Source organism: Cheilinus undulatus, linkage group 2 (genome assembly GCF_018320785.1).
Source record: "Cheilinus undulatus linkage group 2, ASM1832078v1, whole genome shotgun sequence".
NCBI classification, from domain to species: Eukaryota; Metazoa; Chordata; class Actinopteri; order Labriformes; family Labridae; genus Cheilinus; species Cheilinus undulatus.
In genome coordinates, this window is record NC_054866.1 from 56,827,327 (window position 1) to 56,851,906 (window position 24,580).

Consider the following 24,580-nt stretch of genomic DNA (forward strand, 5'->3'; position numbering starts at 1 on the left):
ACTGCAAAATCTAAAGTTCCCATCTGACGGATACTTGATCAACACTGCTGAAGCTCCTCTGAGACGGACAAGGCACTGACGCCACGTAGAGGTCTAGTGTTAAGGCCCATTTACGCTCAACGTTAAATACGAATCCGGATATGGGCGGAGCCTTCTGTGTGTGCTCTGCGTTTATTTCTGCACGTTTCCATAAAGTGTACGTATATGGGCCAAACAGAGCAGTAGCACCAGAAACTGTGGGGGCAGTTTTGCTGTCACTACCCGATACGTAGCTTTAGTGAGACACGAAGAAATAACAATGGCGGAACTTTTTCAGGAAAAGTTTGCGAGTTGGTTAGAAACGCTGCCTCCTCTGTGGAAGTAAATCAGAATTTTTTAGCATCAAAATTGGATTTTGAATTTAAAAAACCATCAAATTAGCAACATTTTTTTTTTTTTTTTTTTTTTTTGCCACTGAATGTTATCCAATGCGAATATAAATTCAGTGTTAAAAAAATTCAATCTCAAAAAAAAAAATTCAGTGTAAAAAAATTCAGTTTTTAAAAAATCAACGTCTCAAAAAAATTCAGTTTTTAAAAATTCAACATAAAAAAAAAATTCAGTGTTAAAAAATTCAATCTCAAAAAAAAGTGTTTAAAAAAAATTCAGTGTAAAAAAAAGTTTAACGTCTCAAAAAAATCAGTGTTAAAAAAAATTCAATCTAAAAAAATCAATGTAAAAAAACTCAATCCAACTGAACACTGAACTTTTTGTGGAAGATTGAATTTTTTAAAACTGAATTTTTTTTTTTTATGACTTTTTTAAAACAGATTTTTTTTGGATGTTGAATTTTAAAAAAAACTGAATTTTTTGAGACATTGAATTTTCTTTTTACACTGAAATTATTTTCTCATTGGATAAAAATTCAGTGGCAAAAAAAAAGAATTCGGTGCTAATTTGGTGGTTTTTCAAATTCAAAATCCAATTTTAATGCTAAAAAAATTCAGTTTTAGAAATTCAAATTCAAACTCAGATGGCAGTGATTTACTTTCATACTCCTCAACAGTCGCCATGTTTGTTTTTGAGTTTGTTGTTGTCATAAATTTCTGACTGCCCCCCCCCCCCCCCGGTGGATGTATCGGTTAACATCCATGACAATGTAAAGGACGCATGGAAGTATGTGGGCAGTGGCGGTAACATCGTGTGAAAAGGACGTGTACATTTTCGTACGTAAAGGGAGTGTAAATGGGCCTATGGGTCTATGACACGCAGGTATTCACAAACACTACAGGAAGGCATTTCTTGATATTTTGGCACGTGCGTTATGTGAGGCAGCTTGGAGGATTGCTGATCTTTAATGCTTGTAATGCACAAAAGGGTGACGCATGATTCAAGTTGAGCTGTGACAGATTTACACTCCTTACACAGAACAGCAGCTCAAATAAAGGCCACGTCTTTGCTAGCACACTCAGTGTCTTTACATATTAGCTCTGTGTACGGTACATTTGCAAATGCACAAAAATATAAAAGGCTACATCCGGTATAGATTTGACACCATCACTATATTTCCAGTCAAACTTGTAAAGGCTTTAAACACCACACAGGCTTTTTACAGTGGTCCTGAGGCACTATTTGTTCAGGTTGGCGTTAGTCTTTGGTTATTCAGGTCTGGCTTAGCTGGCTGTTTGCGTCTCTGACTGCATCAGAAGCGGCAGCTCTCGCTCGGATCCCTCCATCGCCGGGGCTGGACTGTGAGTTTCTGTGCTGAGATCCTCAGGCTCAAGCTGGGATTCCTCTCCCGCCAGAGCCAGCGCTGTTTTTTCTGCTGCCCTCCTCATTCTCTCCTCCTCCTCCATCTTCAGTCTGCGTTCTTCAGCCTCGATTTCCTCCGTGGTGGGGATGGAGTTCTTCTTGGGCCTTCCCTTGGGCTTAGTCGGGGCCTCGTGGCCTCCTTTGAGAACCTGGAGTAGCAGAGAGATCATCTCAGTGCATAATAAATGCAGCAGCAGTTGTTGACCCTACACAGGTGTGTGTTCTCTGAGCTGTTACTACCTGTCACAGCCCAAACCACACCCTTTCTGACTGACACACTGCTACCTTTTTATTTGTCCTGCTGTTAGATGGAACGGTTGGTTGGAAGTCAAATCAAAGCTACACTTCTAAGTTTTCATGGCAGACCAGACTGCAATGACATTTTCCACCTGCTATTCAAAAATGACTTTTCCCAGACCTTTATGGTGATACGGTCTCTTACCATTTTCTTCCACTTCATGCGCCTGTTCTGGTACCACGTCTTCACCTGGAGCTGTGTGAGACCGAGGGACTGGGCCAGGTCTAACCTGCAAAGTCACAGACACAGCAAGCGGCACATTAGATGGACAGTCCGAGCACTTCCTGCATCCAGAGCACCTCAAAGATAAGGGGACCATTTAAACCTGGAGTCTGGAGTGACGGTCCAGGAATCTAATCCTTTATGTCCAGACCTGCAGTCCGTGCTGAAGTGTGAATAAAATGTCAGCACTTTTGTTAATTCACCAGACTGACATACGCTCATCTCCATCCGTCTGCTATGGAGAGAAAAAGGTTCTCAGTCAAGCTGGCCTTTATTCTTCACAGAGCAGCCCAAGTAAACAGAAATTAGCACCGACACAGGACAACAGACTGCTTTATTATAATGATGAATAAAAGGAATATTTCCACAGCTATGAATAACAACCTGGGCCTCACACTTACTCCAGCCAAGTCTGACTAGGCAGGTTAAATAAATCAGTGACATGGCCTACGCCCCACTCTACCTGAGCTTTAGTCCCCTGTTGGTGGTTGACATGCTTGTTTCTACATAAGGGGGGTGCTTGCATGTTAGCAAGCATACACTAACATACTGATAGTGCAGACGTGAGGCTTCAGTCAGAGGAGGACAGAAGATCCAGCATACTGGTGGATGAACAGACCTACACTTCCTCGCCCTACTTTAAAGCTCCTCCCTGACCATGGCGGATACTCGCATCATCACCCTGATCCAAACCCTGATTGATCCAAACCCTGATTGATTCAAACCCTGATCCAAACCCTGTTTGATTTAAACCCTAATCCAAACCCTGATTGATCCAATACCTGATCCAAACCCTGACTGATTTAAACCCTGATCCAAACCCTGATTGAGCCAAACCCTGATCCAAACCCTGATTGATTCAAACCCTGATCCAAACCCTGTTTGATTTAAACCCTAATCCAAACCCTGATTGATCCAAACCCTGATCCAAACCCTGACTGATTTAAACCCTGATCCAAACCCTGATTGATTCAAACCCTGATCCAAACCCTGATTGATTTAAACCCTGATCCAAACCCTGTTTGATTTAAACCCTAATCCAAACCCTGATTGATCCAAACCCTGATCCAAACCCTGATTGATCCAAACCCTGATCCAAACCCTGATTGATTCAAACCCTGATCCAAACCCTGATTGATTTAAACCCTGATCCAAACCCTGATTGATTTAAACCCTGATCCAAACCCTGATTGATTTAAACCCTGATCCTAACCCTGACTGATTTAAACCCTGATCCAAACCCTGATTGATTTAAACCCTGATCCTAACCCTGACTGATTTAAACCCTGATCCAAACCCTGATTGATTCAAACCCTGATCCAAACCCTGATTGATTCAAACCCTGATCCAAACCCTGATTGATCCAAACCCTGATCCAAACCCTGATTGATCCAAACCCTGATCCAAACCCTGATTGATTCAAACCCTGATCCAAACCCTGTTTGATTTAAACCCTAATCCAAACCCTGATTGATCCAAACCCTGATCCAAACCCTGACTGATTTAAACCCTGATCCAAACTCTGATTGATTCAAACCCTGATCCAAACCCTGATTGATTTAAACCCTGATCCAAACCCTGATTGATTTAAACCCTGATCCAAACCCTGATTGATTTAAACCCTGATCCTAACCCTGACTGATTTAAACCCTGATCCAAACCCTGATTGATTTAAACCCTGATCCTAACCCTGACTGATTTAAACCCTGATCCAAACCCTGATTGATTCAAACCCTGATCCAAACCCTGACTGATTTAAACCCTGATCCAAACCCTGATTGATTTAAACCCTGATCCAAACCCTGATTGATCCAAACCCTGATCCAAACCCTGATTGATCCAAACCCTGATCCAAACCCTGATTGATTTAAACCCTGATCCAAACCCTGTTTGATTTAAACCCTGATCCTAACCCTGATTGATCCAAACCCTGATCCAAACCCTGATTGATTTAAACCCTGATCCAAACCCTGTTTGATTTAAACCCTAATCCAAACCCTGTTTGATTTAAACCCTGATCCAAACCCTGATTGATCCAAACCCTGATCCAAACCCTGATTGATTTAAACCCTGATCCAAACCCTGTTTGATTTAAACCCTAATCCAAACCCTGATTGATCCAAACCCTGATCCAAACCCTGATTGATTTAAGCCCTGATCCAAACCCTGACTGATTTAAACCCTGATCCAAACCCTGATTGATTTAAACCCTGATCCAAACCCTGACTGATTTAAACCCTGATCCAAACCCTGACTGATCCAAACCCTGATCCAAACCCTGACTGATTTAAACCCTGATCCAAACCCTGACTGATTTAAACTCTGATCCAAACCCTGACTGATTTAAACCCTGATCCTAACCCTGACTGATTTAAACCCTGATCCAAACCCTGATTGATTCAAACCCTGATCCAAACCCTGATTGATTTAAACCCTGATCCCAACCCTGACTGATTTAAACCCTGATCCAAACCCTGACTGATTTAAACCCTGATCCAAACCCTGATTGATTCAAACCCTGATCCAAACCCTGATTGATTTAAACCCTGATCCAAACCCTGACTGATTTAAACCCTGATCCTAACCCTGATGTAAATTCTCTCATAGCTCAGACACAGTTCTCTGTGAAGGTTGATTTGTGCTGAATTTAAAGCTTCTGATGATCACAGTAGTAAAAATAATAATTATAAATTTTATTTGTATTGCAGTTTACATTTCAGCAATCTCAAAGTGCTACGGAGCGGAAGAGTAATACGATAAAATTATAAAATCAATTAAGGGAGGAGAACCTAAAATTTTAGCAAAAAGCTCTAGTAAAAAGATAAGTTTTTATGTCGCTTTTAAAAGCATCTGCAGCTTGTGGGGCCCCCAGGTGGTCAGGGAGGGCGTTACACAGCCTTTGGAGCTGCAGAGCAAAAGGCCCGATCACCCATAGTGCGGAGCTTGGTTCTGGGGACTTGGAGGGTGTTTTTGGTTGCAGAACAGGGGGTGCATGAGGAGGTCTGAGGGGTGAGGAGTTCCTATAAGTATTGGGTGGCATGTCTGTGGATCCACTGATGGGTGAGGAGGGAGACCTTGTACTCAATTCTGTATGGGACAGGGAGCCAGTGAAGAGATTTCAGAATGGGGGTGATGTGTTCATGTTTGCGGACCCTGGCAGCTCTGTTCTGAACATACTGTAATCTCTGGATCCCAATGAGGAGTGCATTACAGTAGTCTAGCCTAGAGGAGACAAAGGCGTGGATGAGCTTCTCTGCATCTGCCAGGGTGAGTGTTGGACGGAGTTCGGCGATGTTGCTGAGGTGGCAGAATGACGTCTTACAGAGGTGTTTGATGTGGATGTCAAAGGTGAGTTGAGGGTCCATTTGAACACCTAAGTTGGTGACAGATGTGGAAATCGCATTCATGTGTGTCTGTTTTATTGGAGTAAACATACTTTTCCTAATGTTGAACAAGGAAAAAAATTCTTCAATTTAGGAAGTGTAGAGTAAATTTATATTTTCATAAATCTAGTTCACGTACATTTTTTTTTTATTTTTCCAGGCAGCAAGTGAAAATCCAGAGTAGCTAGTAACTTTAATAATAAAGATAATTATAATAAAATGCTGCTACTCATCACAATAATAATAATAAAAATAATAATAATTATTATTATTATTTATTTATCTTTATTATAAGGGGAAAAGGATGAGAGTAGTAAGAATAATAAGAATACTACTACTGATACTACAACTACCACCAAGGGTTATGATAATAATAATAATAATAATAATAATTAAAATGATAATGATAAAAATGATAACAATAGTAATAACGATGATGGAAGAATAAATATACTACAACTGTTACTATCACTAATATAAATAATAAGAATATAATAATAATAATAATTGTATTATACTACTGTGTTTGTTCACATAGTCTACTACTATTATTACTAAAAATAATAATTATGATAATGATAAAAGTAATTTATTAATGATACAAAACAATTGTATTTATTATACTACTACTACTACTACTAATAATAATAATAATAAATATTACTATTAATAAATATTGTAGTTTCCAGCCTTTCTTTCCTGTGTTTCTCTGGAGAATAACTGATAGTTCAGGATCTTTCACAGGTAGCCTGTCTGTACTTCAGGATCTTTCACAGGTAGCCTGTCTGTAGTTCAGGATCTTCATAGGTAGCCTGTCTGTAGTTCAGGAGCTTCACAGGTAGCCTGTCTGTACTTCAGGATCTTTCACAGGTAGCCTGTCTGTACTTCAGGATCTTTCACAGGTAGCCTGTCTGTACTTCAGGATCTTTCACAGGTAGCCTGTCTGTACTTCAGGAGCTTCATAGGTAGCATGTCTGTAGTTCAGGATCTTCATAGGTAGCCTGTCTGTAGTTCAGGATCTTCATAGGTAGCCTGTCTGTAGTTCAGGAGCTTCACAGGTAGCCTGTCTGTAGTTCAGGATCTTCACAGGTAGCCTGTCTGTAGTTCAGGATCTTCACAGGTAGCCTGTCCTGTCTGTACTGTGTGTAGCTGAAGGCCTTCAGCATCATCAGACCTCTTTCTTTGACTCTCACATCAAAGATATTAGCTAGTAGCTGGGGTTAAACCCGGTCCACCTGCTCTAACATCCGCACTGACATCAGAAATGCAGTCCCATTCTTTTAAATCTGAATGCATCCACCACATGTGTTGCTCCATGACTAACAGGGCCGTTGGTTTTTGTGTAATGTGAAACCTCAGGAAGGCACCGATAAAGTGAACAAGGCAGCGACTTGTGAAGGGAAGGAGCGCTTATCTGGCTTTTTAAAATTAGATTTCCTCTCCTCCTTTTTTCTTCTGGAAGTCTTTAACAGGCGGATGAAGGGATTCACACCCACACCAGCCCGGACTGGAGGGAGCTGACTTCCATTCCAGACAGAGATGGTATGAACAGAATCTAAAAAGCAGAGCCACAGCAAATCCCTGAGCTTCTATACACAGACATTAAAGGCCGCGTGGGGTTGGTGCGTTCACAAACGTGCACGCTCAGGCTGTCTATCAAACTTCCTCATCATGCACCAATCCATGGAGGCACAGAAAAACATCTGGCTTGTTTATGGTCATTAGTTCTCAATGAAGAGAAACCACACTCTAACTGCAGTAGAAACAGAATTGAAGTTCTTCCTCCGGGCGACGGCGTGGCAGCCATTTTGTTCCATTCCCTAGCCTGGGTGGAACTAATATGTCGAAGTGATGAAGACGAGGATGATGACAGCACCGATTATCCAGGCACTAATTGTTAAAGTTGGAGGCTGCCAAAATTAATTATTTCTTTGCGATATAAATAATCCAAAGTGTTTTTCAGGGATATTTTTGGGTTTGGTTCCGCCTACCCCGGCACAGTCTGGATTCTAAACCACAGAGGTTCTGAGCCAAGACGAGGGAGAGAAAAGCGAAGTTAGAGCCGCAGCGGGGAGCACGCCACACCTTTGATGTGAGGCATTAAAGGGGGATTTTCTCCGTGGATGTTTTTACACCAGCTGGGTGTTTAATTAATTTTCAGCAGTGTCAGAGTGGAATTTTTTGACAGGACGCAGGATTTTGGCACAGGGGTGGTTGGTTTTGATCGCTGAGTTGTGATCAGCCTCGGGGCTTCTGCTTGAAGAAGAGGCATGGCGCCTTTCCAGTGGCTCCGGGCGAGCTGAGATGTAATGTATTTAATTATGCATGGTGGGAGTTTTCCCACTGATTGGATGTAAATGGAATGACAAATAAATCTACTTTATAGCCGATATGCTAACGTCATTTTAGGTTAGAGCTGCGTGGCAAAAGGATGCACGGTTCGAGTCATCCATCTGGAAAAAGCTGCTGTGTGCAAACCAGTCTAAAAACCTGTTATATGTGTTTAATCAGCTCTGGTTTACTCCCAGTATCTACATACATGACGGTCAGTGGACTCTCTGGCAGATCCATTTCCTGGTTGAAACCAGACTGACAACAAACGGGAGAAACTCTTGTTATTCCATTTTTTTGGTTTATTCCCCTTTTTTTTTTCCAAAAATGGAAGGCACAACAAAAGAAGCCAGTATTCCCTTTTTCCCGTTCTTGACCAAAAATGAGAGGGAAGAGTGAAAAACAAGACGTTTTTCAGGGTTTTTTTTTTTTTTTTTTTTTTACAGAATATGGGGAAAACAAAAAACAGCTGTTATTCCGTTTTTCCGTTCTTGACCAAAAAAAGGAAAAATGAGCCGTTTTTTAAAGTTTTGTACCAAAAATAGGAAAAATGAAAAAAAAAAAAAGTATTCCATGTTCCGTTCTTGACCAAAAATGAAAAACAAAAACTACAAGCTGTTTTTTTTTTTGTTTCTTTTTTGCCAAAAATGGGAAAAAGGAAAAAAAAAAAAAAACAGGCCGTTTTTTCATTCTTGACTGTAAATGAAAAAATTGAAAGAACAAGCCGTTTTCCTTTTTTTTTTCCTTCAGTTTTTACAAAAAATGGGAAAAAGTCTTGATTTAACAAGAAGGCTTTTATTTTGAAATGCTTTTCCTAGCTGTCACATTACTTCCTTTTCATTAAGATTTCCATTACATGAAGATAAAGAATAATGGAATTGAATAAAACAAAAATTGGACCCGTTTTTAAAAATGTTGTTATTCATTTTTCTATTATTGCGACCACATGAAAAAACTGAAGAACTGCTTGTTTTTTCGTTTTTTTTCCAAAAACCACAAAACGTAACAACGAGAGTTTCTCCTGTTTTTTCAGTTTGGTTTGGATCTAGCAGAAAGTACAGTGACCCCTGATAAACACGGATGAGTCAGAAGGTTAATGAACCCTGGCCTAAAGCAGAGGTCACATGCAGTCTGAGATCCTGTTTTACATGTGAAGCAAAGCTTTTAACAGCATATATGGCTCAGTGCTGTTCATGCTTTAATGGAAAGCAGCCTGCAGGCCAAATATGAAAGTTTAGAGTACAATAAAAGTCCAGAATACAGTGCCAGGTCCTGAAAATGACCCAGAGAATGGAGCCGAGGACACAGATATGAGCATGTGCGTGCTCTTTTACACACCTGCACATGTGTGGAATGACTGGCAGTAAATCAGTGTACTACATTTGTGTTTGCTTGCGTTGGCTGCCATCCCTGCTCCCCGGAGTCACACACTGCTTCTTTGTAGGGGCGTTTTTGCTGCTGGGGAGCTCAGGGTTAAAATGTTACTCTTGTCTCAACTAGAATGCTGAGGTAATGCTCTGGCTTTGACTAATTCACATTACATGAGACGTTCCCCGCAGGATAAATCAAAAATGATGATGTCGGGTTAACCGCTGCTTGATTATTGCACTTGTGGCTTTGTGGATGTGTGTGCGTGAATGTGCATGCACTGTCAGAATGCTCCGTCTGCCAGCGATGTGGGTTATGAACATGTCACATCTGAGTGACGGCTCCTTTTCAGACTAACACACTCTAACTCTCATTGTTCTACCTTTATACCGAGCAGCTGGTCCTGAAAAATGAAGCCAATGTGGAAGTGCAAAAAATACCAAGTCCATCTGATCGCCTGTTAAACGGACGTTTCTACACTAGAAATAAAATGGTTTACAAACTGGTTCTAAAAACCAAACGTGTCTCACTAGCTAGTGTCTTCATAGGCTCTCACTGACAGGGGGTGGATTTTTTTGTACCACACTGGTTTAGATCAGTGGTTTTCAAACTTTTTTCGCCCAAGGCACACCTAAGGTTAAGCCAAAATCTCAAGGCACACCATATTTATATCAATACAAAATAGACTTATTAAATAATGTAACAGTTAGTGTGGCCCATAAGGGGGGATAAAGGGGCCAACCGGGGTGGCAAGAGTGACTGAAAGGTGGCAAATATTGTTTAAAAGTGATGTAAAAACATGGACAAAATTGGGCAAAAGGTGACAAGACAGACTCAAAAATGGGTAACCATTGGCATAAGGGCCCAAAAAATGGTTTAAAAGTGGCAAAAACATGTTAACAGAGTCAAAAACGTGGCTATTTTTGAGCTTTTTCATGCTATTTCTAGCTATTTTTATGCTATTCAGCTGTTTTATGGTCTTTTCAGGGATTTTTAATACTATTTGCAGCTATTTCATTCAATTTAGATATTTTTTGCTTTTTTCAGGGACATTTTCAGCTGTTTTTATGCTATTTAGCTATTTTCTGCTATATTCAGGTATTTGAATTTTTTATGCTATTTACAGCTATTTTTATGCTATTTAGCTCTTTTCTGCTATATTCAAGGAATTGTTTATGCTATTTGCAGCTATTTTCATGCTGTTTAGCTATCTTATGCTATTATTAGAGGTTTTTATGCCATTTTCAGCTATTTTTGTGATATTTAGCTATTATATGCTATTTTCAGCTAATTTTTTGCTTTTTCAGCAATTTTCAGCAGTTCTTCCACAATCCAGCTCTCAGCATCCCCACATAATTAGGGTCCTTGCCCAAGGACCCTATTGTGTCCGGTCAGTTTCTTTCTTCTTCTTCTTCTTCTTCGTCTTATTCCCACACCTCTTTAAACCTTAATTTGACCCCCTAAACACGCTCAAAAACTCATAAAATTTGATAAAATGAAAAAATTAACCCCAAACATGCCAAAATGTGCTCTCTAGCGCCACCTAGGCACACTAAAACGGCCCTCACGGCCAGTAGGAATGCCGTAGAGAGATCAAACCAACGTTGAAACGTTCGTCTCATCAAGACCCACAAATCACGCATGACACCCCTAACCTATCTCAAACAGGAAGCTGGCAATTTGCCTTTCAAAATAAAATTTTCCAGGAAAAAAGGGCTCAGAACAAAATGTATCTTCTCCTACGCCTTAAATGGTATCAGCTTGAAATGGGCAGAGAAGACACACTAGGCCATGCTGATCAAAAGTTCTGATGGAATTTGTTGTTTCTCGAATGGTTTCTGAATGGCAAGCCCTCAAAGTTGGTCAACCCCAAAGAAGTCCTCTCCGCTGCTCCCATTCAAATGAATGGGGTGAGGAGGATTCAGGTCCACATAAGCTGTGGCAGTTGGGCCTCTACACAAAAAAACCAAAGGTCCTACAGCTTTAAAAATGACATGGATGGATTCCTGACAAAACTTACTACAAAAATATCTTATTTTTAGAGAGATTTGGTCCAAATTGTGGCATCTGTGAGGTGAGATTCAAAAAAAATTTCAGTCAATTTCACTCCTGATCAAGAGAGCAGTTGGTGATGATGTCACTCACTGATTGACATATGAAAGCACCCGGAATGCAGGCATTAGTTACCATGGCAACCAGGGGAAGCCCCTTAATGAGCTCTGATCACGCACACACACGGAGCTGTTCCAATAAAGCTGTCCATTTAAACAATGCTGTAACAGGATGGTGGGACTGTGGGTGGCTTCTCATCCACATACAGTCCCCCATAAAGTCATCAGTCGCCAAAGACAGCCACACATATATCCCATATGAAGTGAATGGGAGAGATGGTGCATTTGTGTGTGTGTTAGCGCGCAAAGCGCACATGAGTGTGTGTTTGTGTGTCTTACAGATGCAGGTTTTTTGAACATTACAATAAGCTTCTGCCCTACAAACTTCATTCCCACTATTAGCAATTTGGCATTAGCCATTCACCATTACATTTAGCTTCTTTCTGAGATGTTTCATACCCATTCTTAGCAGTTTGGCATCAGTCATTCAAGATTACACTGAGCTTCATTGTAAGATTAGTCATACCCACTTTAATTGTTCAGTGCCAGCCATTCAAGATAACCTTTAGGTTCTTTCTCAGATTTTTCAACCCACCATTAGTGTCAGCCATTCAAGAATTCATTAAACTTCATTCAGGGATCCTTCCAAACCAGCATTAGCACTTTGGCGCAGCTGTTCAAGAAATTATTTAGCTTCTTTCAGGGTGTTTGTCAAGTCAGCATTGGCAGTTCGGCGCAGCCGTTCAGCAGATCAGCATTCACAGCACAATTTCTTCAGAAATTGCATTCTCTAGTTATAAAGTCTGAGGCTCCTGACAGAGCTGCAGGTACACACCTCAGTCTAACTTTGAGCAGGTCAAAGGGTCAAAGAGGGATGAAACCCTCAAAGTGGAGGTCTAACGGGCATGAGGGACATGCGACAGACCGAGGACCTGACCAATGCTGCTTGCAGCTTTAATTTCATCTGAAATTGCAATTTTGATCTAGTTTGCACCTAAATGGCAACATAAATAATGCATGTCTGTGCTCAGGTTTCAGTTTTTCCATGTTTCTGCATCATCAGTGCAGTTTAGAGCCTTTTTTCTGTAAGACGGCTGAATTTACTCGGATTCAACAAAGGATTTCAAAACAATACCGAAACCAGATTTGAGGCTTTTAGACTCAAGGCTCAAGTTAGGACCTCTGTACTGTAAAATATCACATTTAGAAGCTGAAATTAACAGTTACATCAAAAAGTGCAGAAAGTGATGGTCACACATGCAGAAAGAATCTAGAAGTTTCTGAGTAACGGCAAGAGTGAAGGTAAGAGTGGAGCAGAATCACAGACCTGTTCTGTTTTAATGCTACGCAAAAAAACAAAAAAAACAGTGAGTTTACCAGAGGATTAGAAACTACAGTCAAACTAGGATGGCAAATGATTACAATTTTTCATCCTGATCAATCCTAGAATTTCTGCTGTTAATCACAATTAATCTCATCCTTCTTCACATTGAATAATTCCACTATTTTTCATCAACAACTCTTTTTGTGTGATTCTAGATGTTTCTGCTGTTAAAGCCTAGAGCAGGGCTGTCAAACTCAGTCACAGCAGGGGCTGAATTCTGAATCTGAGTCCAACCTGAGGGTCAAACAGGGTCCACATTTAACTATAAACCTCATTTTCACCAGCAATGAATTATGGGAAAAAAAAACCTTAGCACTGATGATAAAGGATTTTGAGATTGAAAAAGGTCACAATAATAAGTTTAAAGGCTCAAAATCTGGGATGAAAATTCAAACATATTAGCTCAAAAGGTCCAAACATGGCATTTAAAGTCAAAATAATGTTTTAAAAAGGCAAATATATGAGATAGAAAGTTGAAATCATGGCCCTTAACTGTCAAAATATGATATAAATTCAAAATCATTGGTTTAAAATATCAAAGCATTAAAGAAAGATTTAAATTTTGAGTTTGAAAAGGTCAAAACAATACTTAAAATTTACAATTATGCTTCTATAAGGTCAAATTATGTTATAAAAGTCAAAGTAAGGAGCTAAAAATGTCAAAATGTGAGGAAAAATTCCAAACCATGAGTTTAAAAGGTCAAAATATTACTTAAAAATTTAAATTTGAGGATCTTTAAGATCAAAAAACAAGAATGAAAGTCAAAATTGTGAATTGGTCAACATATGAAATAAAAAATCAAAACCATGACTTTGTATCATAACTGGGAGGTCCAAAACTAAGAATATAAAATGACATTCCTGACATTTTATCTAATTATTTTAACTTTTTTCTTTTTCAAAATTTTCTGACATAAAAAGGATGAAATTTTACATCATCATTGTTAAGTTTACATTTTTAAACTGGAAGAATTCTGCAGACCTCACACCGATGGGCCAGTTATAATAAAAATATGAGCTGGTGGGCCGGATGTAACCGTACCACGGGCCGGAGTTGGTCCCCGGGCCTTGAGTTTGACACCCCTGACCTAGATGACCTTCTGTGTGGATACAGACGTGTTTTTCTGGGTAGATCAGAGATCTTAAAGAAATGTCTGATGACACAAAGGTTCAGATGGCGTCTGACTGCTGCACTTAGCTGTCTGTGAAATTCCAAAGGTAAAGGAGACGTTCAGGAGCAGTGGACTTCTTTACATCACTGTACAACAGCCCGCTGTTAATGTGATTTTAAAAAATAGTGCGCTAATTATCAAGATTAAAGCAAATAATCTTTATAAAATGAAATGTGGTCTAATCTCAGCCTGGATTTTTAGTGTCCATCATCTTTAAAAACAACATGATTCCAACATCTGAGTGTGACAACACAGGAAGTGTGGGAGCACCAACCCAACCCCAACCAATCAGATAGATGTGTCCAGACTGTTCTGACCTATCAGGTGTGGACAGGTACTTCTGCTTCTGGAACTTCTTCTCCAGGCCCATCAGCTGCAGCTCGGTGAAGATGGTGCGACTGCGCCGTGGCTTCTTCAGACGAGGCGTGCTGTGCTCCGTCTCCGACTCGCTGCTGATGCTGAGGGGCGTCTGGCTCGGCGAGGGCTCGGAGCCTCTTGGGTGCTGCGGGGACAACAGAGGCAGGTGTGAGGGGACCCCGCTTGGAGAAGACACCTGAGAAATGTGGGGGGGCTGCCGCGTGATCACTGAGAGGAGAGGGTAGGCACGTAGTGACGAAGAGCCTGAGGGAGAAGAGACAACGATTAGAGGGAGAGGGATAAGACGGCCTTTTGAGTCATGCAGAGATTTTAGTGTTCCTCTCAGTCACGCTGCTCGGAGCCGTATCGACCGCCGGTAATTGCTGAGACAGGTTCTGTTTTTAATTGCCCGCTGTTTGCTGTGAAAAGTGTTTTGCTTTTGACCTTCTCCATGTTGAGGGCTGTGATCCCAATGACGCAGACTGTGTTTTACACCGCTCCTCTGAACCCTTCACATGAATGATTATTTTTCACAGGTTGTTAAATTCTAACTGGCTTTTGAGCTCACACACACAGAAAATGCTGCAATAAAACCCTACAAAAAAACAAATGAGACATGATTGTGCTAATAAACTCCTCTCCCTCTCTTGCAATGTGCAGTCATACTTTTTTTTTTCTGCAGACGGAAGCAGCAAGACGCCAGAATCAATAAAAAGCATCACTTGTCTGGAGCCGAGGTTGGCCGAGAGGATGCAGAGGGTCACCCAAACGGGTTATGATATCTGCAAGAAAAATTCTTACAGCTTCAGATAAAAAAAGCATTCTCCTAAACCTAAATTTACAAGCTGACTGAGCTCAGAGCAGCTGTAATGCTGCGGCCAGAGGAGGGTTGGCTGAAGAGGAGCAAAGGGGGGATTAGAGCGGTGGTTCTCAACCTTGGGGGTCACGAGACCCTAAGAGGGGGTCTCCAGATTCCCCCCAGAAAACGTAGAGTATTTTCAGAAATTCACTGTTTCCACTGTACATCAGTTTTGCCAAATTCTGACCAGCTTTTATCATTTTTAAGACAAATTTTAACATATTTTTGCCATTTTAAACCCTTTCCATATAAGCCTAATGTTGCCTCTGATGACCCATAATTGCCACTATTAACCCCATCTTACCACTTTTAATGCCCAATTTTTCCCATTTTAACCACATTTCACTGTCTGATATGCCCATTTTTGCCAGTTTGACCAATTTCTGCCAATATCTGCATTTTTTTCTTTCTCAGTTAGCACTATTTCGCCAGTTCATATCGATTCCTCTTCCCATTTCACCAGATTTTCACCCATTTTTGCCAGTTTACTGCTTTTAGCCAATTTTTGATACTTTTAACCAGCTTTTTACAATTTTTTGCCACTTTTCGCTCATTTAAGTTAACTTAAGTTAACTTTTGCCACTTTCTGCCATTATTTGCCACTTTTAACCAATTATTTGGTCACTTCCCACCCATATTTGTCGCTTTAATCCTATTTTTACCACTTCTTTTTGTTATTTTTTGCCCCTTTTTTGCCACTTTTCGCCCATTTAAGCTGCCTTTTGCAATTAAATGCCACTAATTTCCAATTTGACCACTCTTTCATACTTTTTCCTTCAGGCTTTTTTTCCTGATTTTGCACACTTTAGTCACTTTTCACCCTTTTTTCTTCATGTTTTTGCCACTGGCACCTTTATTTAGGGGTTCCTGGTCTCTGGCACCTTTATTTAGGGGGTCTCTGGTCTCTGGCACCTTTATTTAGGGGGTTCCTGGTCTCTGGCACCTTTATTTAGGGGGTCCCCGGTCTCTGGCACCTTTATTTAGGGGGTTCCTGGTCTCTGGCACCTTTATTTAGGGGGTCCCCGGTCTCTGGCACCTTTATTTAGGGGGTCCCCGGTCTCTGGCACCTTTATTTAGGGGGTCCCCGGTCTCTGGCACCTTTATTTAGGGGGTCCCCGGTCTCTGGCACCTTTATTTAGGGGGTCCCCGGTCTCTGGCACCTTTATTTAGGGGGTTCCTGGTCTCTGGCACCTTTATTTAGGGGGTTCCTGGTCTCTGGCACCTTTATTTAGGGGTTCCTGGTCTCTGGCACCTTTATTTAGGGGGTTCCTGGTCTCTGGCACCTTTATTTAGGGGGTTCCTGGTCTCTGGCACCTTTATTTAGGGGTTCCTGGTCTCTGGCACCTTTATTTAGGGGGTTCCTGGTCTCTGGCACCTTTATTTAGGGGGTCCCCGGTCTCTGGTAATTTTATTTAGGGGGTCCCCGGTCTCTGGCACCTTGATTTCGGGGGTTCCTGGCATCTGGCACCTTCATTTAGGGGGTCCCCGGTCTCTAGTAACTTTATTTAGGGGGTCCCCGGTCTCTGGTAACTTTATTTAGGGGGTCCCCGGTCTCTGGCACCTTGATTTCGGGGGTTCCTGGCATCTGGCACCTTCATTTAGGGGGTCCCCGGTCTCTAGTAACTTTATTTAGGGGGTCCCCGGTCTCTGGTAACTTTATTTAGGGGGTCCCCGGTCTCTGGCACCTTTATTTAGGGGTTCCTGGTCTCTGGCACCTTTATTTAGGGGGTTCCCGGTCTCTGGCACCTTTATTTAGGGGTTCCTGGTCTCTGGTAACTTTATTCAGGGGTCCCCGGTCTCTGGTAACTTTATTTAGGGGGTCCCCGGTCTCTGGTAACTTTATTTAGGGGGTCCCCGGTCTCTGGTAACTTTATTTAGGGGGTCCCCGGTCTCTGGCACCTTGATTTCGGGGGTTCCTGGCATCTGGCACCTTCATTTAGGGGGTCCCCGGTCTCTAGTAACTTTATTTAGGGGGTCCCCGGTCTCTGGTAACTTTATTTAGGGGGTCCCCGGTCTCTGGCACCTTTATTTAGGGGTTCCTGGTCTCTGGCACCTTTATTTAGGGGGTTCCCGGTCTCTGGCACCTTTATTTAGGGGTTCCTGGTCTCTGGTAACTTTATTCAGGGGTCCCCGGTCTCTGGTAACTTTATTTAGGGGGTCCCCGGTCTCTGGCACCTTTATTTAGGGGTTCCCGGTCTCTGGCACCTTTATTTAGGGGTCCCCGGTCTCTGGCACCTTTATTTAGGGGGTTCCTGGTCTCTGGCACCTTTATTTAGGGGGTTCCTGGTCTCTGGCACCTTTATTTAGGGGTTCCTGGTCTCTGGCACCTTTATTTAGGGGGTTCCTGGTCTCTGGCACCTTTATTTAGGGGGTCCCCGGTCTCTGGTAATTTTATTTAGGGGGTCCCCGGTCTCTGGCACCTTGATTTCGGGGGTTCCTGGCATCTGGCACCTTCATTTAGGGGGTCCCCGGTCTCTAGTAACTTTATTTAGGGGGTCCCCGGTCTCTGGTAACTTTATTTAGGGGGTCCCCGGTCTCTGGCACCTTGATTTCGGGGGTTCCTGGCATCTGGCACCTTCATTTAGGGGGTCCCCGGTCTCTAGTAACTTTATTTAGGGGGTCCCCGGTCTCTGGTAACTTTATTTAGGGGGTCCCCGGTCTCTGGCACCTTTATTTAGGGGTTCCTGGTCTCTGGCACCTTTATTTAGGGGGTTCCCGGTCTCTGGCACCTTTATTTAGGGGTTCCTGGTCTCTGGTAACTTTATTCAGGGGTCCCCGGTCTCTGGTAACTTTATTTAGGGGGTCCCCGGTCTCTGGCACCTTTATTTAGGGGTTCCCGGTCTCTGGCACCTTTATTTAGGGGTCCCCGGTCTCTGGCACCTTTATTTAGGGGTCCCCGGTCTCTGGCACCTTTATTTAGGGGTCCCCGGTCTCTGGCACCTTTATTTAGGGGTCCCCGGTCTCTTGCACCTTTATTTTGAGGGTCACGGGCTGAAAAGGTGGAGAACCTCTTCTTTAGAGGAGCGGAGGTGGAAGTTATCAGAGGTTAAAGACGGCATCAGGACCAGGAAAACAGCAACCTGTCACACACACTAACACACACAGTGGTGTGTTCCAGGTTTGGGGTGGATCTCCAGAGGAACCACAGCTCACAGTGTAAATATGATCACACCATAAGGGACAGAAAGTCAGACCATGACTGAGATTTTGTTTCATTTTCACATCTCTGTGTTTTTCGTTCAGGTCTATAAAAAAAGGAGCTCAGCCCGAACATGAAAAGGGAAAGACCGCTGTCAGTTTTAACTTTCAAATCTTACCATAGAGTTAAACACCATAAAGTCTAACCCTATCAAGGTAAATAAGTCTGGCCTGTGGCTATTTTACCCAGCATTCCCCACTCTCTCATCCCTGTTTCCAGCTCTGTCCTCTCTTGAAGACAAACGGGTCATTTCAGGGCGCTCTGCTAAACGTGCAGCAGCAGACTCTACCTTTAGTTGAACCATAAGACCTAACTTTGGGGATACATATTATTGGCACTGGATGTTTCAGTAGATGTGAAAGCATCAGCTGATATATCAGCTGATCATACTGGCAGAGCTTTAATGTGAGGCTAACCGCTGACTGGTCTGTGTGTGCACAGATTCAGACAAACTGCACAAAAAAAGCCCCAAAGAAACGAGAACCAGTGTAGATAGGCGCTGTAACAGATACACTCACACACACACACCCCACACACACCCACACACAAGCAGGCGCTGCCTCGGGCTCATCATGACATCATGCTGAGGCGCTGAGGTCATCACTAACCCTCAACGTGAGATCGCTGCTGTTGCAACAGGTCTAGACAAGAAGATCCTTCATTCTCCGTGCTCTATGCCTTTGCTTTACATTTTTACCTTTCCACATCAGCGATCAAATCATTTCTTAAATGAACCGTCCAGTTTTAGGTTTTTATCAGAGGAACTTTGCACGGACGTTTAGAGTTTGTAGACCGAAGCGAGAGTGAAGAGAAAGGGATGTTCTCCGTGCCATCTTTCAGCTGTGGTCTTCATGTTTGTCAGGAAATCTCTTGTCAACAATGAGCTTGAAGTTGTCTCCGGACAGTCATGGGGGGGGGGCAGTGAGGGAAATGTCAGCCCTGATGGTGATTTTCCACCGACAGTGAAGCTGTCTCTCTGACATGTTGTTGACAGTGTCAGTGTCCTGTCAAGAGTCTACAAATAAACTGTTTGAGGAGCTGCGAGAGCCGCTCAGCCGCGTGCAAAAGCACACTGATACTCTTGATAATCACAGTGGGAACGTGGGGACCTGCTGCTGCTAACCATTACAGCAGAAACACTGTCCAGGAATAGCTCTAGTAGAGACATTCAGCAAACCTCTGTTACCTTTTACTCCATGTCCATTATTATAGATCAGTGAGACTCACCGTGAGGCTCTATGTGGCTCTTTTATGTCGTAATTTGAAGTATTATTCCCCAGAAAACCTTAGAAAAGGGACATTTTACCTCAGAAATCATCCATTGCAAGTCACATTAATCAGTTTGTTTCCCACAGTGGGCTTCAATAGTCAAATTTCATTCTACGCTGAAAAAAGAACAACAATGCTGTTGTTGGATTGATGATTTTTTTTTGTTTTATAACAGCCTAAAATTCTTGATTTGTTCATTAAGTCTAAATCTTCTAAATTATCTTAATGGTTGAGCCTATATTTTTTTATTTAAACTGACAGCTGGACACCAAATTAAATTCTATCATTGGATAAATGTATTTAAATTGCATTAAGCCTGCTGTGCACATGCGCATTCGTAACAACATCCCGTAGGGCCTGACTGGATTCAAAAACACTTGATGCAACAGCAGCCCTCTACACTCCAGCACAGGCGTCCAGCGAACCGACTACCACCGAGAGGAAAGTGCAGAGTTGGTAATGGAAAGGAAAAACATTAGCTGTGTGTGCAGTTGAATTAATCCAGATATAATCGATCCTTAGCCTGCATGGCTCCCTCTAAGAGACGGCGCTTATTGCTGAGGTTTATCTCCAGAGGTTACAAATATGACAGCCCAGGTTCAGAGACCATCAGCTTTTCTGAGATGTTCTTGTTCTTACATGGTTGCAGTTTCACTGCAGTATTTTAAAGGGGACTTAGTATGCAAAAATCACTTTTTCAGGTTTTTCTAACAAAAATATGTGAACTCTCTTGATCCTCCTCTCAGCTACTGGCAGAGATGCTGGATAGCTCAGTGCTGACTTTTGACTGGGAGATTGATGGTTTGACTCCCATTTAGGTCCTAAACTTTGGGTAGAAGTGCCTGAAACATCAGGAGAGCGACATCCATTTCCTGCAAGAATCCTATGCTACTGTTTTTTCAGCAATAAACTTCACAGGCATGTTTTGGGGACCTCTGAGACCAAAGTAAACCTGTCTTAAAGGGCAAAATATGTCCCCTTTAATGCATTTCTGCTCTCCCATCGGGCCAAAATGGCAAGAGTTTTCAGGAAAAATGTGTTGAGGTGACTTTTAAGACTTGTGGGAGACATGGCGGCGCAGGGGTTAGCGCTGTTAACTCACAGCAGGAAGGTCGCTGGTTCGCTTCCCAGTCAGGCCCTTTCTGTGCAGAGTTTGCATGTCCCCCCGTGCACGCGTGGTTCTCTCCAGGTACTCCAGCCTCCTCCGACCTCCAAAAAGTGCTCATTAGGGTAATTAGTGACTCTAAATTGGCTGGGATAAGCTAAAGCCCCCCACAAAAGAACAATTATTATTTCTTAATTGAAACAACCTAAAAACAAATCCCATTCCTCCAACCTTTATATAATGGTTGTATAAACTTAAACATTTTAATTTTTAGTTTAGGACAATCTAAAATAATTAGGTTTGCTAAAACCTTTAAACATAGTTTCTATGAACTTAAAAAGATTACATTTACATAATTAAAAAAATGATTCAATTCAAAATGCTTCCTGTGATTGATGACTTCATTCTTTTAAATTACAACCAATGTTTTACTTTTGTCAGTGTATTCTAGTTTTTGTCTGCATATTTCCATCGCCCTTATTTGCATTTTTTTTGCTACTTTAATTCCATTTTTACTGCTTTTAGCCCATTTTTGACACTTTTAACCAGCTTTTTGCAATTTTTTGCCTCTTTTTGCCCGTTTAAGCCAACTTTTGCAATTAAATGCCACTAATTTCACATTTTGCCACTCTTTCATGCTTTTTGCCTCTTTTTTTTTTTTCCAACATTGTTGCCACTTTTAACTCATTATTTGGTCAGCTCCCACACATTTTTGCCACTTTTCTCCCAGTGTTTGCCGCTTTTGGACCACTTTTGCCAGCTTTACCTTATTTTAATTGCCACCTTTCACCTCTTAGATTGTGACTCTTGCGAATGTATTTTCAACTGTTTGGTTGAGTAACGCTGTTATAGATGGTACTTATTAGATGCACCTTTTAATATATAAAATGATTTACAGTCCAAAAAATGCTGCTCACTGACCTTTGGAGATATTTTTCCTTACACGCCTGCTCCTTATCTTGACATCCACACTTCTTCTTTCAGTCTTTTTGTCAAAGGAATGATTCATGGCTAAAGAATTGCTTAACTGTGACAAGCGAGCGTGCTCCTCCAGCTTGTTTGGGGTATTAACTGACTGATGACAGCTAAAGAGTTTCTCATTTTAGCGTTTGTTGGCTCTGTCCTTGATTGAAACAGTGATGGTGGGAAGGGAAACAAGCCATGTAGCTTCCTGATGTGTCCTTTGCTCTATCTGACAGTTTGGTGCAATTTTCTGCCGGTTTTAGCCCAACGGTAGGAGGAAGGTGTGAACGGCAGTAATAGTCGTCGTGCTATTTTCCCAGGCACACAGATAAGAAAGGCATTAGACTAAACAAAGTGTTAACTATTTAATCTGAAACCTGATCCTCACAGCTCTTCCTGTGACAGCTGAAACCTGAGTGTAGCATAAAGTACTTTGAGAACAGGTTTATGACTGATCCTCTGTCAAAATAGAAGAATCCGATGGAAGTGGCTGTGTGCTGAAGGACGAGGAGACGAGAGGCTGTCAGACATCATCCTTCACTGAAAAGGGAGATGTGTGCCTGCGTGTGTTGACATGGATGTAATCAAAGTTAGACTTTATTGTCTGCAGGAATCACAGGATAAAAATAAAGCTTCAGCTCAGTTGAATTTCTCTGATAAACCCTCAGCAGCCCTCGGGCTGCACACACTTCTCTTTTCCTTTTGTTGTTTGTATTTTTCATCACGCTGTCAGGTGAGATTACACCACAGTTGATCTTAATCTCTCACCTCTTGTGGAAAACACCACTAAAAGCCCTGATCGGGGTCCTGCTGAGAGATGGGACTCCAAATGAAATATCCTACCCTTCTATTACAATGAGTCTTTCCTCAGGAAGCTCTGATTCTGCTCTAAGTGATCGGTAATTAACGCCATAATCAGCCAATTTAAAGGGAATGAGCTCTAATTCATTTTAGAAGCATGAAGCTGGACTGACATTCCTGAGAAGGTGTCAGAAGATCAAATGCAGGAGGAAAAGTTACTAGCATGCCAGCAGTAAGCAATAAAAACACAGCAAGCAATAGATCAGAACTGCTCCAGACAGCATCGTCGGCACCACTGTCTTTTGGCGGCCTCCTCTGGTAGAAGCATGTCATAACACTCCTTCTTCTGCAGAAAGCAGAAGTCAACTTTCACAGTGAAAGGGCCGCAGCAGCACCTCTCTTCGGCCCAGGACCTGTAAGGCTGCCAGCTTCTATATCCAGCTCCAAAAGCCATTGATGTTGGGGGAATATAGTGTGTCTCACACCCACGCAGCTACAAATAAGTGGTGGGCACAGTGCTGGGATATGCAGGGTGGGTTACTCTATCCATCCGAACACAGGGGTGCCAGTCATAGTGCCCTCTAGCATATACCAGTTTATATCAGAGGGATGAGGGAGTCGCTCGCCCTATTTTTATCCACACACCGCTGTCATCAACAAATTGCAGTGGCTATTATTTCAGACTCTGGAGCAATTATCCTAATGGTTACTAGAGGCTGCAGTGGTCGGAGACTTGTTTGGGTTCATCTAGAATTACAATTAACCATCAATCAGGATATTTTTTAACATGATGTACAAACTAAATGCTGTCCCATCTATCTACCTATCCATCTATCTACCTATCCATCGATCTATCTATCTGATTTGTTGGCGGTTTACTTGACTGGACTGTGAGATTTAAGTTTGTTTTGTGCACAACTTTGCACACATTTTAAAATCCTGCTTTCTGCAGTGATGGTGCTCCTCAGAAGTTCGTGTCCTCATGAAGCTCAGCATCTGATTCAATCAGAATAACAATGAGACCTAGAGGGACTCAGATGAGCCACAAGCTTGACTTCCACTTCTGTTACCTGCTCTTCCACCTCTTATGTGTAACTAATGATGCATTTATTAGTTTGAGCCGAGCAGAAACCCTGGAGCATCGCTGACACTCTGCGTGACTTAGATTTTTATCACTTCAAACTTGGCTGCAGTAATTCAGAGTGAGCAGGTGAAGAGCGCTGAGAGGGTTCTTTAACAAGACTTCTGTTTGACGCTGCGCTCCTTAAAAATGAGTGAGAATTTAGCTTTTTATTCCTACGTGCGCAATTAAATATCCAAATTAAAGAAAAAACGCAATCATACGAAATTAGTCTAATTTTACGCACATTAACAATGTGCGTAAAATGTTTACATTGTGCGTAAAATGTTTATCTTGTGCGTAAAATGTTTACATTGTGCGTAAAATGTTTATCTTGTGCGTAAAATGTTTACATTGTGCGTAAAATGTTTACATTGTGCGTAAAATGCCACAGGTTCCTAAACAACATCTTTTCTCCCCCAAATAACCGAAATGAATAATGATAATATTATTACTGAACATTTCCCGGCGTCCTCTTCTCCGCTGGTTCGTTCTCTGAACTTTTTTTTTCTGAGTGATTTTGAAAAAACAAGCGTTTTCTTACCCGAACATGAGTGGAGAGGCTTCGGCCGGACGATGAGCGACGGGCACACTGAGTACAGAGAAAGTTTCTCAAAATAATCACAGGTCTCCTTCGACAGGATCTCGTCGATCATGAAAGTCTTGTAGCGCCGCCTGGCAGCCTTCAGCTGGCCCGGGGAGGAGAGCCTCAGCTCGGCTTGACAGTGCATGGTGCGTCCGTGTGTGCGCCGCGCGCCTTCTCCGCTCAGCTGCTGCTGCGTCCGCTGAAGTCTGAGGTCAGACAGGTGTCACCGAGGGCCGGAGGACTTGTGCGGTTCAGGCGTCT

At 42.1% G+C, this 24,580-nt stretch overlaps 1 protein-coding gene across 1 annotated transcript in view; it reads right to left on the minus strand.

Moving 5' to 3' along the window:
* Positions 1-1,114: 1,114 nt before the first annotated feature.
* barx2 (BARX homeobox 2) overlaps positions 1,115-24,580 on the minus strand; it is a 23,510-nt gene continuing 44 nt past the window's right edge. Inside the window, exons 1-4 of the mRNA XM_041811816.1 lie at positions 24,278-24,580; positions 14,378-14,681; positions 2,234-2,318; positions 1,115-1,940 (exon numbers count right to left, since the gene is read on the minus strand). The exon at positions 24,278-24,580 is cut by the window's right edge and continues 44 nt beyond it. Of these exons, the coding sequence (XP_041667750.1) occupies positions 1,653-1,940; positions 2,234-2,318; positions 14,378-14,681; positions 24,278-24,464 (864 nt within the window). The 5' untranslated portion in view covers positions 24,465-24,580 and the 3' untranslated portion in view covers positions 1,115-1,652. The remainder of the gene's footprint in view (positions 1,941-2,233; positions 2,319-14,377; positions 14,682-24,277) is intronic.